The 12,338-nt window shown below is 39.4% G+C and overlaps 1 protein-coding gene across 4 annotated transcripts in view; it reads left to right on the top strand.

Annotated features, from left to right (window-relative positions):
• The window catches only part of tnnt1 (troponin T type 1 (skeletal, slow)), a 17,478-nt gene extending 6,588 nt beyond the window's left edge, over positions 1-10,890 (top strand). Inside the window, exons 5-15 of one of the 4 annotated variants that reach the window (XM_034893726.1) lie at positions 1,152-1,169; positions 3,235-3,267; positions 4,558-4,576; positions 4,708-4,768; positions 5,081-5,197; positions 6,548-6,625; positions 8,514-8,627; positions 8,758-8,867; positions 9,842-9,932; positions 10,685-10,725; positions 10,836-10,890. In XM_034893726.1, the coding sequence (XP_034749617.1) occupies positions 1,152-1,169; positions 3,235-3,267; positions 4,558-4,576; positions 4,708-4,768; positions 5,081-5,197; positions 6,548-6,625; positions 8,514-8,627; positions 8,758-8,867; positions 9,842-9,932; positions 10,685-10,725; positions 10,836-10,881 (728 nt within the window). In that variant the 3' untranslated portion in view covers positions 10,882-10,890. Of the gene's footprint in view, positions 1-1,139; positions 1,170-3,234; positions 3,268-4,557; positions 4,577-4,707; positions 4,769-5,080; positions 5,198-6,547; positions 6,626-8,513; positions 8,628-8,757; positions 8,868-9,841; positions 9,933-10,684; positions 10,726-10,835 lie in introns of all 4 variants that reach the window. The other 3 variants (XM_034893725.1, XM_034893728.1, XM_034893727.1) reach the window with 3 other exon arrangements.
• Positions 10,891-12,338: the final 1,448 nt, after the last annotated feature.

Genomic DNA, 12,338 nt, shown 5'->3' with positions numbered 1-12,338 from the left:
GCCATGTGATTGGCTACTTAGAAATTAAGTGTTAACGAGCAGTTGGACAGGTGTACCTAATAAAGTGGCCGGTGAGTGCAGTTTGTTCAAATGTGTTGAAAAGACGATTCAAAGGTTTGAGAATGTGATACATTTTTTTTACAAGAGATACATGTCTTTCCTTGTTTTAAAAAAGCTCTCAAACAGCCAAGCAATTGTTCCCTCACTTTTTCCTAACACTGAGTTTTCTCTGGCAGCTGAAATAACAGAAAAGCTTAGTGAACGGCATGACTGCTGACGGCGAAAGTGTTCCCCGCTCTCTCGATCTCGATTCGACCAATCAGGTGCAGCCATCGCGGTTGTAGGCAGGTGTAGCCTGTTTTCTTTGCTTGTCAGTGGTCAGTGAAGAGAAACCAACAGTTGCTGGTGGCAAGCCCATCAGCATGCAATGTTGGGAAGCCGGACGGTCCCATCTGGGAAAACAACGTGTATATGGACATGTACCATGAGTCAACTTCTGCAGAGCAGTGACCAATGAGAGGGCAGACTCGCGACTGCACATCTGATATTTTCCCTGGTGTAAACACATATACTATATTTAAAATCCCTTGCAAATTAAAACAATGTGATGTTCCTATATATAGCTTACTTTATGATATGTCTCTGTATGACTACATGGATGCTAATAGCTAGCTTCGCAGAGGGTTGCCCAGGCAATTGGTTTTCCTTTTGAGCTTTTGTACATGTATTTGTTCTAGTGGTAGCATTGTAGTAACTTTAGCATTGTAGCAATGACAACTAGCTGGTAGTTTACAATATATGACGTTAGTTAAACTAAACTAAACTCAACTTTTTAAGTGGCAAAGTGAGCAACTGGAGTAGAAAATTTACCACATGGTTTGTGTAAGGCCGGATAGAAACTGATAGAAACGTATCAACACCAACAACAAATTCTTAGCCTAACGTGCATCATGTTGTGATGACAAACTTCCGCTTGGAATTCGCTGTGAGTGACCAAGACAGCAGAGTTGCAGTTGAAAAAAGCTGCCTGTGGAAACCCAGTGTAACTTGGTGCGTTGTGGGTGATGCTGTAATAAATCTGACCAACAACTTCCCCTCTATCCTGCTTTCTCATTGGCTGGTTGGGCCACTGTGCTGGTACGGGCCATCAGAGCACCATGAGTACCAAGGTAGGGTGACAAGCATGCCCATTCCTCACATACACTGACACCATTTGACATAATTTAGGACTAGACCCAATGCATTGGAAAGTTGTATCTAGAAGATGATGTAGAATACCGGATTTGAATGAATCAAACGTAGAGCGATGAGGATGAAACTATGTAGATATTTTTTCTGCATTGTATTTTAATAGCAACTGTAAATGGTGAAATAAGTTGTCATGACTCATACAGTACCACATGGGAGGATAAAAACAGAGGCTGAGTCCGTACCACAGCAGCTGCGGGTTTGATTCAGATTCAGCTTCCCTCTCTCTCCCCTTCCTGTCTTCAGCTGTCATGTCAAAAAAAGCCTTAAAAATGTCCAAACAATCATTACAAATAATACTTAGCAACTGATAGAGTTCACTCTATCTTCACTATTTGTCGAATATAGTGGTGTACATTTTTCTCAGGAATGGTAAAGACCAAAACAAAGCTAAGAGTGAACACTGAATCAATCATTCACCATGTATTTATATAGCCCCTTACAATAACCAGCAGCTATCCAAAGTGCTTAGCATCAGAATACAAGAGTAAAACTACGTATCATACAATAAGAAAAATGAAACATAGAAAACAGTACAATCAGAAGAGGTTATTTAGAAACAGGAGAGAGAAATTGTTACACCACTACTAGTTATTAAAACAAATGACAACAAATAAGTTTTAAATTTGGACCTAAAAAGAGCTACATCTTCAATCATCTGAATTCCAGGGGGCAACTTGTTCCAGAGTCTCGGGGCAGATCACCCCACCATGTACACCTGGACAGTGGGACTTCTTAAACCGGTTGATTTGGTTGGCTGTGCTGACGCAGGGTTAAAATCTCCAACAAATACTCAGGGGCCAGGCCATTTAAGGCTTTGAAAACAAACAATACAATCTTAAAATCAATTCTAAAATACACAGGGAGCCAATGCAGGGTGTAGAGAACAGGAGTGATAGGTGCACGTCTATATATTTGTTAAAACGCGAGCAGCAGCATTTTGCTGTTGAAGTTGAAGATGTCAGATGGACAGCTGATTCAGACCAACAAAAGAGAATTACAGTAATCCAACCTAACAAATAAAAGCATGAACCACCTTTTCTAGATCATGCCTGTTAAGGAAAGGCTTAACTTTATCAGGAGACAAAGCTGGAAAAAGCTCATTCTAACAGCACTACTGATCTGCTTGTCAAATGTCATGTTGCAATCAAAAGTAAGCCCCAAATATCTGACAGCTTAAGGCATGAAGCCAGAGCTCCAAACTCAAAGCTGGACCACTTGGCCTGTTTGTGCATGTACTCCATAATCCATATGTGCATTAAGTTATAAGGAATGTTCACAGAATGTTCCACAAAACTACATTTCCCTACAGCCACAGTGGGTGGTGCATATTAGAGCCAGTGAAGGCTGTGGCTCTCAATGCTTTACGGGAAATGTTAGTTTTAAAGAAATAGTTTAACATTGTTGGAAATATTTACTTTCTTGCTGAGAGTAAGATGAGGAGATCGATACCAATCTCAGAAGTATCAATCTTTTAATCTAATTTAGGGCAAGAAAGCGAATCTGCAAATTTTCCAAAATATCTAACCTTTTTTTTAAGCGTGCTGCCTATGTAGAACCAGATAGTAACTTGGGACATCTTTCAATCATTCCACACTTCCTCCTCCCTTCCAATCTCTTCATGCCCCCCCCAACCCTTATCTCTGACTTGTTTTTCCATTCTTTTAATTTTTGCCTCTCGATCACCGTGTGTGTGAGTTGCCTCCTCTCTTCCTTTGGTTCTTTACGTCTTCATTTCTTAATTCTGAATTTTAATTCCCCTCTCAACTTATCTTCTAACTTTTTCATTTTCACCTGTATACCTGTTTTTCCTTTGTTTCTTCCATACTTCCTTTCCTCATCCCATCCTCTCTTGTGTTATCTTCTACCTTTTCTATTCCCTTGCTTTCCTCATGTGTACTTTTCACCCATTATTAATGACTCCTTTGGTGCTCCATGTGTTGTTTTTGTTACCCTCCTTCCATCTTTCATTCTGTCTTCATGTAGTTGCTCCATCAGATCAAGATGCCCAGGAGGAAGGTGAGAAATGGTCACAATAGTGTATGGCTGCAGCGTGGAGACCTCCCGTCTCTAGCACCTCGTCTCATGCCCTCCTGGTTGGGCCGTCCCCAAGTTTTGACATTTCAAATAAAAGCTCACAAACTCGGACTTTCAAAATAAAAGCTCACGTCTGGTCCGCTATGTCTTCATACTTTGGTGTTTTGGATGTTTTTGAACTAAGTAGTACGGCAATCATGCTAATTAATACAATTATTTTTTTCAGCAGAGTGTGTGGCTGCAGCCTAGAGACCGCCCAGATGGGCTAAGCCCTCCCGTCTCATGGCCTGCTCACATCTCATGTCCTCCCGTCTCATACCTCTCGTCTCATTTTGCTCAGCCCCATGTTGGTCGCTTTTTATGTACCTCAGGTTAATTATCCAACATATTGAAATTATCTACAGCCAATGGACATGGGCTTTACTTTATCAGGGTTTCCCCGGGGTCTTAAAAAGTTTTTAAAAGTCTAAAATTTCAAAATCTAAATTTGAAGCCTTAAAAAGTATTTTATTTGCTGAAGTAAGTGTTGTAGGTCATCTAATAATTTTAAACAGGTCTTAATTTTCCAACGTCCATGCAACACTACCTCTAATGCCAGTTCTTAAAATCAATTTTTTGCTTTTGTGTTATTGGCATGTGTTATTGGATTAAACCACACACATAAAAGGGATTTTATGTTTTGGCTATAGGAAGGTGTATGAAAATATACATTTAGTGATACTTGGCTAAAAAAAACCTGAATTTAGGGCTGATGTCGTGTTAAAGGTCGCGAATTTTATTCATTATGGTCTTAAAAAGGTCTTAAAAAGTATTAAATTTGACTTGTTGAAACCTGCAGAAACTCTGTTTATGGAGTAATTTGCTCTCCTAAATAATTACAAATATGTACCTATTTACCTTCATTCATTCACACATGCATTCAAAACAAGACATAAAGGGCAAGGAAAACCTACTATAATCAGCCTTCATTTTTAAGAAAAAATTTAAAATTGTGATGTGGTCAAAAAAAGTAATGTGTTTTATTTTCCTCATCTGGAAAGCAAAGTGTGTATAAAAATGATGTCCTTGCGCTTTTGTTTTGTTAGAACTAATAAAAACGGCTATATTGCCTTTTTTTTCTCAGTCCCATGCTTGTTTTGTTTTCAGTCACATTAATAACTTTATTAACAACTTTCAGATTTTCTAATTCTCCTTCCGCATAATTGGGGGAAACGGTTTTGTTCAAAAATAAAATCAATAATTTTGGCTTGTCTTTCTCTCTTTCATCAACAGAGGAGCGCCCCAAACCCAAGTATGTTCATATTTTATGGTGTTTGCATGGTCATTTTTTCAATTGTGTAATAGTTCCTCAATCCATTTTTGAGCTTTAAAAAAAAAAAAGCTGTTAAAACTGTCGTTTTTCTGCTTCCTTTATTTCAACAGACCTATGGTGCCTCAACTTGCCCCTCCAAAGATTCCTGAGGGGGACAGGGTGGATTTTGATGTGAGTTCTGAAATGTGGATCAAACCAAATCCCTTTTATTTTCTTTGTTTTTTGACTTTGCATCTGTATTTAATGGGAACCACAGCTGTTAACCACCCTTGGGCTGCATTAGGTCAGTTTGTGGGGACTTGGCTTAGGAACTGAAGGACGCCGGTTCAAGTCCCGACCAGGGGCGGAGCTAGACATTGTAAACAATTTGGGCCCAGACCTGGGGGGGAATATACATATACTGTATATAAAATCCATTTTATTTTAACCATATCTAGTGAGTTATATGGAGATAATAGAAATAAAAACTCCCTTCTCCACCAGGACATCCACAGAAAGCGTATGGAGAAGGACTTACTGGAGCTGCATACTCTGATCGACGTCCACTTTGATCAGAGGAAGAAAGATGAGGAAGAACTTATCAGCCTCAAGGAACGAATCGTAAGTTCACTGTGATACACTAAGACTCTGTCTGGCTAATGTTGAAACATGAATGGGGCTCTAGACACACGATTCAGTGGAATCAGAGATTGTCCAGCAATAGGTAGTATCGCATTGCCAGACCTTCCTCCACAGGGCTGCGTAGGAGGGTCTTGCTAGTCCACATAGCATTCTGGGATTCTCGTGCTCTGGTTTATTGGCATATTTTTAAACCCATCATAATTGTCCTGGGCAGTGCTAAGCGTCGGAACGTGCAGAGGTGCCTCTGCAAAATAGCCCCAGAGAGGAACTGGTTTTGCTGGAACATGTGTACGTTCAAAGGTTGTTTTAGTAGAGCAGCATGAAACTCCGACTGGACAGATAGTCTAGCTAGCTGTCTGGATTTACCCTGCGGAGATCTGAGGACCAGGTAACCAGAGTCCTCAAAACCCACTGGAGTTTAAAACGCCAATACAAAGGAATATGTTGTCAATACAGACTGAGCAATAGGAAAACATGGTTTTACTGCATCACATATCATGTATGCATTTATCGCCACAGCAGTGGTACAAAGTTGCTATGTACATTTAATAAAATTTGAGGAACTTTACTTAAGTGTCTCCATTTTTTACGTCTTTATATTTCTACTTTCTTAAAACGTATTAGAGAGAAAAATTGAATGTACTGTACATTTATCAGACAACTGTAGTTACTAATTGCTGTGCTTTAAAGCTAACGCTATTAGATATTAAAACCATCATAAGTTTGTAAATACAATGCGTTGTTTGCATTAGAAGTTCCACCAAATACAAACTCTTCTTAGATGGTTCCATTGAAGTAACTGACTAGAGAAGTCGGTAAAAAAAAAAAATTAATGATAAAAATCATTGATTTGCAGAAACCTTTTTTTTTTTTTTCTAACCCATTAATTGTCTCACAACCCCCAGATTTATTTACCAACACTTAGGAGTGGCCCAGCCCCTATGTAGGGGATACTAATGTCATATATAATAGTACATCAGTCACAGATGCCATTTGTACTGCAAAACATTTGGAAGATAACACTTATGTACTTTTAACTTGGAAGGATATTAAATGCACATTTTTTACTTATAATAGAGTAGTTCTAATATACTTCTAATACTTCTTCTGCTACTGCCTCCCCACATCAATGTGAAGGATAGATGTTGCTGAGTAATTAATTACATATTTGTCAATAATCTTTGAATAAGTCATAAAAAAAATAGAGACATACAAAAGTCCCCTTTGTAATTAATGAATGATTTAATGTACTTTTTATCCCAATGCTGTTTCATGTTTAATAAACTGCATCAAGCGTTTAATGGCTTGTTTGCTCTGCTTTTCCATCAGGAGCGTCGTCGGTCTGAGAAAGCTGAGATCCTGAGGGTCAGAGCAGAGAAGGAGAAGGACAGACAGAACAAGATTGCGGTAACACACAAACACACACACACACACACACACACACACACACACACACACACACACACACACACACTCATACACACACACGCGTTCATACTCACACAAAAATGTACAAATAAATCACCCAGTCCACCCATATAGGCTGTAAACGGCCTCAAATTGTATCTCATATGTTAAACAACAGTTAATTTATCAAATGTAAAAAGCTTCAACACAGCATAAACTCTCCCTTTCAGGTACAACATGATATAACTCAGGGGGGGAGGGGGGGGGGGGGGGGGGGGGGGGGGGGGGGGGGGGGGGGTTATTATCCTGTAAAGCCTACGACGACGAGTAGACGAGTGTGCCTGTCAGTTTTGTTTTATTGTGTGTCGTCTTTAACTTTCCGAACGCGCTGGAAAACAGTGTTAACTTTTCTTGCTTCAGAGTCCCGATGCTCTTCCCAAAGAGGGGGTAATATGTGCAGTAATAGATCAAACGTAGGTTAAAGGAGAACTATGTCGTTTTTGTAGCTTAATTTAAGCTTTTTTCGAGTTGGATTGTGGTTGTCCCGCTTCCTCCTAGCGCCTGTAAGCAGAAAATCCACCCATACATTATATCAGGTCTCGCAAAGTAACAAATTGCTTAACGGCACTGCACACATGCCCCCATTCAGAAAGCTAGCTATAACAACAAGGTAGCAAGGGAGTATTTCATCAATGAGCTGGCAAGAAAAGAAGCAGAAAGCTAGGAAAGCATTGTCGGAGGAACAGAGAAAGAGGAAACGGCAGACTGACCGAGCGAGTCAGACACAAGTCAACGTTGGAGCTGCCAAATATGTATTTTGAAGCTGCAGGTGGGGGGGACTCTATAGAGCAACCTGCTAGCAAAAAGCAAAGAAATTGTCAAAACTGCATTTTGCCCCTATAGCACTTAGTATTCTCGTGTCATTTATTGTTTGGGTCAATACGTATATTGGTAGTCTTTTGTAGAACCAAACCTATTGAGGGTTGGTGGTTAGTGACACTTGTGCCTAATATATTGGGTTGTGATATATTAATGGGGCCACATGTTATATTAACATGTCACATGTGGCCCCATTAATATATCACATGTGACATGTTAATATAACATGTGGCCCCAGCCTGGTCCCTTTCATGAAATGATCTTGAACCACTACATCCAGTTTATATTGTTTACCAACTGTCTTCATCATTCTAAACTAGAACACATACAATGTTGACTCATTTTTAATCTGCCACCTAAAGAGAGGCAAAAATTGTTAGGCTACATATATTTTTGTTACACTTTACCGGCCAGAGTAGAGTTCACAGAATGAATTTCAATATTTCCCCAGTAATAGAAGTTTCGCTCCATTTGCCGCTCCAGTCGGAGAGACGGAGGGGAAATGACACAAAGTTGAAGCTATTTTAAAACCCTTAAAGATTTCAGGCTTTTGAGAAAACATTGGGGGTTGGAGTCTCAGAAGCCAGCCCCCCCACACAGCCCCTGATCAATGATGTTCAGCATCTCTGAAATCAAGAAACACCCCGGAACAATATAAACAAATCCACTTCTTTCTACAATCTAAAGTGGCGTACTCATCGGACTCAAAGAGCCAAGCCTAGGAGAGCATCCGTACATGAGCGCCACATGTGTCTTATTGAGAGCTACTTTCATCAAATCTTAAATCAGCACCGTGGAAACACGGTGAGCATATTACCATATATGGAAGTTAACGTAGCTGGTAGCTGGTAAGTGGTAGCAGAACACCCACAGAACAGAGAAACGTTTTAATAGATGTTAATAGAGAGAGATTCACATGAAGAAGGTGTAAATCTTTACACAACAACTTTTTTATAATCAGACGTAACACTTAGCAATTTTTTTCAAGTTTTTGTCAATCCTTTTTAAGGAGGAACGTCACAGAAAAGAGGAAGAGGAAGCCAAGAAGAAGGCTGATGATGACATCAAGAAGAAGAAAGTGCTGTCTGGCATTGGAGCCAACTTTGGAAGCTTCTTGGCCAAGGTCTGCTGTTATTCTCAGTAGAGATCATGATAACCCTGATTATGATGATGATGAGGATGATGGTGATGATGATGATGATGATGATAATGATGAAGATGTTGACTGTGCACTGTGTGTCTTCCCATCCCAGGCCGAGACGAGGAGGGGAAAGCGTCTGACAGGCAGAGAGATCAAGAAGAAGACTCTGTCCGAGAGAAGAAAGTCGCTAGACATCGATAATTTGAGGGAGGATGCGCTCAAGTGAGCTTTGGATTTCTCTGCATGTAGCCTCATGAATGGGGTTGTAGTTAGAGTGATACTGAGTATCTAAGGAGTTTGAATGGTGGTTTCTTTTTTCCCTTTCAAAATCAAAAACTCAAGATCAAAGGTGTAAGGAATGGATTAAACAGTTTGTGTCTCTGCAAGCTAACTCATACCCTTTTCCCACCAAAATTGACGTGTATATGCAGGTTTTTAGAGACTTTTCTCCCATTGCCCGTAGACCAGTATGCCTGTCAGGTTTGTTTTTGTGTGTCTGGTTCAACTTTATGAATGCGCTGGAAAACAGTGTTAATGTTTCCTGTTACAGCTTCCCGATACAGTGTACAGAATTGCAAAACTCTCATACCGATCATTCACGGTCACGCTTTCGAGGCACAGTACGTGTCCACAGGTAGCCGCACTTCCATGCTTCCCATTCATTGTCTATGGAAGCAGCCAGAGAATGCATTGGGGTAAGCATCTCAACAAGTTTCCAGAGACAGGGCAGCGAATTGATCCTCATTTGCATAAAGTTATGATTCAGGCTACTTAATGCAGATCATGGGGTCTAGCATGATTTGCCTCCTCTCAAAACTCCTGAAAATGTTGAAAACTGATCATTGCCTATTTAAAATGAATTTAGCAGCTGATATCTCCGCAGAAAATGTTCTTAGAAAACACATTTTGGTGAACTATTTTTGCTTGGGTGGAGATAGATGGAATTTTTGGCCGAGATCATAGAAGTTACAGGCGAGGTTGACGTCATGGCCACTCGAGTCATAGCATCCTGAGTCATAGCCTCATAGACTGTTACAGTTCAACAACACAGAGTGCTCCGTTAGAACTCGACACACTGGGAGGTTCTCTCAGCTGGGATGAACGGCATAGCACTGCAGTGTCAGAATCAGGTCAGAATCATAGAAATAAAGTAGGTGGTAAAGTATGGTTCTTAATTTGATCTTTGTGTTTCCAAGGCAACGGGCTCAGGAGATGTGGAATTGGATCTACCAGCTGGAATCTGACAAGTTTGACTTCATGGAGTACATGAAGCACCAGAAATATGAGGTACTGCTGGTACTTGCTAAGTCATGTTTTATTGTGTCATCTTTTATTGTATCATCTATATGTCCGTGGCTGTCCTATACTATATCATGTACTGTCTGTCTATCTATCCATCTATTTGTCTATCTATCTATAGTATCTAGAATAGCTTTTGTATTGCATTACTGGAATCACTTTACTTTCTTTTTGCACACTTGGAACAACTTTCTGCAAAAATGGCAAAAAGAAAAAGCTTTATTTAAGTATGTTGCAACAAAGAAGTGCACCTCTTTTTGTTGTAGTGGAATCTTGGTTTATGCTATATGAATAAATAAGACATGTCATAGACACTAGACACTAACTTTGTTAGGTCATAATATCATGAGGGACAAACGTGTCTCTGTCAGGAGACAATCTCCTCCTGACAGAGACACTGCTGACAGATGATCCTGATGTTTTGGTTGCATTTTATATGTTAGAGTAACTGTTGTGCTGAGCTGCATGTCGGTAAATATAACTGTGAAGAACTTTGACAAAGTGAACTCAGAAATGTAATTTAGCAATTGTAAAAAAGAAAAACTGGGGTCTATATTGCAGTAAGTAATATATCAAGAAAAAATGTTGCCTCTGGGATTTTTTTTATAATGAAGATAACTTTTATTCTGACATATTAATGTAATTATTGATTATGAAAATGATCAGTAGTTCAGATTCCTTACATAATGGTTATAATTCTTTTCCTATTACCTAAAATTCCTGCTATTTGCTTCCTCCAGATCACCGTGCTGCTGAACAGAATCCAACATGCTCAGAAATTGTGAGTATAGTTACTTTTACACAAAATATACTGTATAATATGTTAAACTGCAGATAAACTTCAATACCTGTTACATCTGTTCCTACGTTCCTCCTCTTTTCCTCTAACAGTAAAAAGATCCATGGCAAAGGCAAGGTGGGCGGTCGCTGGAAGTAAAGGGGGGGGGGACCCAGATACAACCCAAATAAAAAGAAGAGGCAGTATAGGAATGGAAGAATAACACATTTCACCTTCGATGATCTTTTGTTGATTTTGTGTGTATGTGTGTGTGTGTGTGTGTGTGTGTGTGTGTGAAAGATATTAAATGTTTAATGATAAGATGTATTGATAATAAAACAACATCCACTCAGTTTTGATCTGTATTTTTTTTTCTTCATCTAATGTTTGTGGATCGCAACGCCAGAATCGTTTGTTGATCTGTTGTTAGCTGCTGTACGCTGGTTTAGACGTCAGGGGAATCATTCATATAAAGTCGTCTTCAAACGATTCAGACTCAGTCCTTTTAACACTCATTTTGTCCTCGGGTCAAATTTGACCTGTTTTCAAAGTTTCCATATCAGAATTGGGTTTCTTTCAACCAAATTGCACAAAAATTACACAAATGATTCCATAGAAACACTCTTTAATTAACTCTTTTTATTAATGATCACTTAACTACTTTCATTTTATTTGTGGTATGTTTTATTCAATTTTATAGCATTTGGGGAAAAAATGAAAAAACATTCATGACAGTACCCTGACTAAACTTTGACATACTATACCAGTCTGTGATTCTCTCAACATGTGTAATCTGATTTGAACTATTAGTCAAAATAATTCATAATTGCAGCTTTCAACTAAAAAAATAGGTTTAGTTTCACACAAATGAGGTTTACTGGTCATGATTTCCAAAAACTAAGCGTAAAACTATGAAGTTGGTGTTAGTGGTGAATCCATTGGTAAAGGGGAAAAAAAACGTAAAATAAAAACAAAAACCTTGAAAAAAGCGACAGAAACGTTGAAAAAAAGGGTTACCCACTTTTTGGTTACACTTTACTTGAAGTTTTCTACAGAAGAGTGAAATGACACTGTCATGAACACATGACACTGTCATGACGCATGAACCCTAACCTTAACCCTAACCCTAACAATAACCAGAACTTATCATGAAAACAAAATGACACTTACTAAAAAGTGTTATGTCATAATTGTGCCACCCATTGTTGTCCACAAAACCTCAGTACCGACAATTTAAAATAAAAAAGGCATCGCCAATACTACATCCAGCTAGCCAACTTAGCTTCGCATAACAAGAGCGGGTGAAGCACCTGGTGAAGCCCCGGGTGTAGCTTTGTCCTCGGTCACTAGCCTGCTGCTGGATTTGTAAATCAGGTTGGTCCGGTCAGAGATCTTCTTTCCTTATTTTTCTTCCAGTGAATGTCTTGTAAAAGTTTTTTTTGTAAATCAGTGACTTAACTGCTGCCATTATCTCTACTAAAGGGATTTGTGTGATTGTCAGCTTGCAAGGTTTTGGCGGAGTGATGGTATTACCATCACCATCCCATGGGCTCACCACCTGTGGGAGGAACCGCTGGGGTCGGGTGCGCAGCCACATGGGTGGCGGCGAAGGTCAG

Source organism: Etheostoma cragini, chromosome 15, assembly GCF_013103735.1.
Source record: "Etheostoma cragini isolate CJK2018 chromosome 15, CSU_Ecrag_1.0, whole genome shotgun sequence".
NCBI lineage: Eukaryota > Metazoa > Chordata > Actinopteri > Perciformes > Percidae > Etheostoma > Etheostoma cragini.
This window is presented reverse-complemented; position numbering and strand designations above follow the sequence as displayed.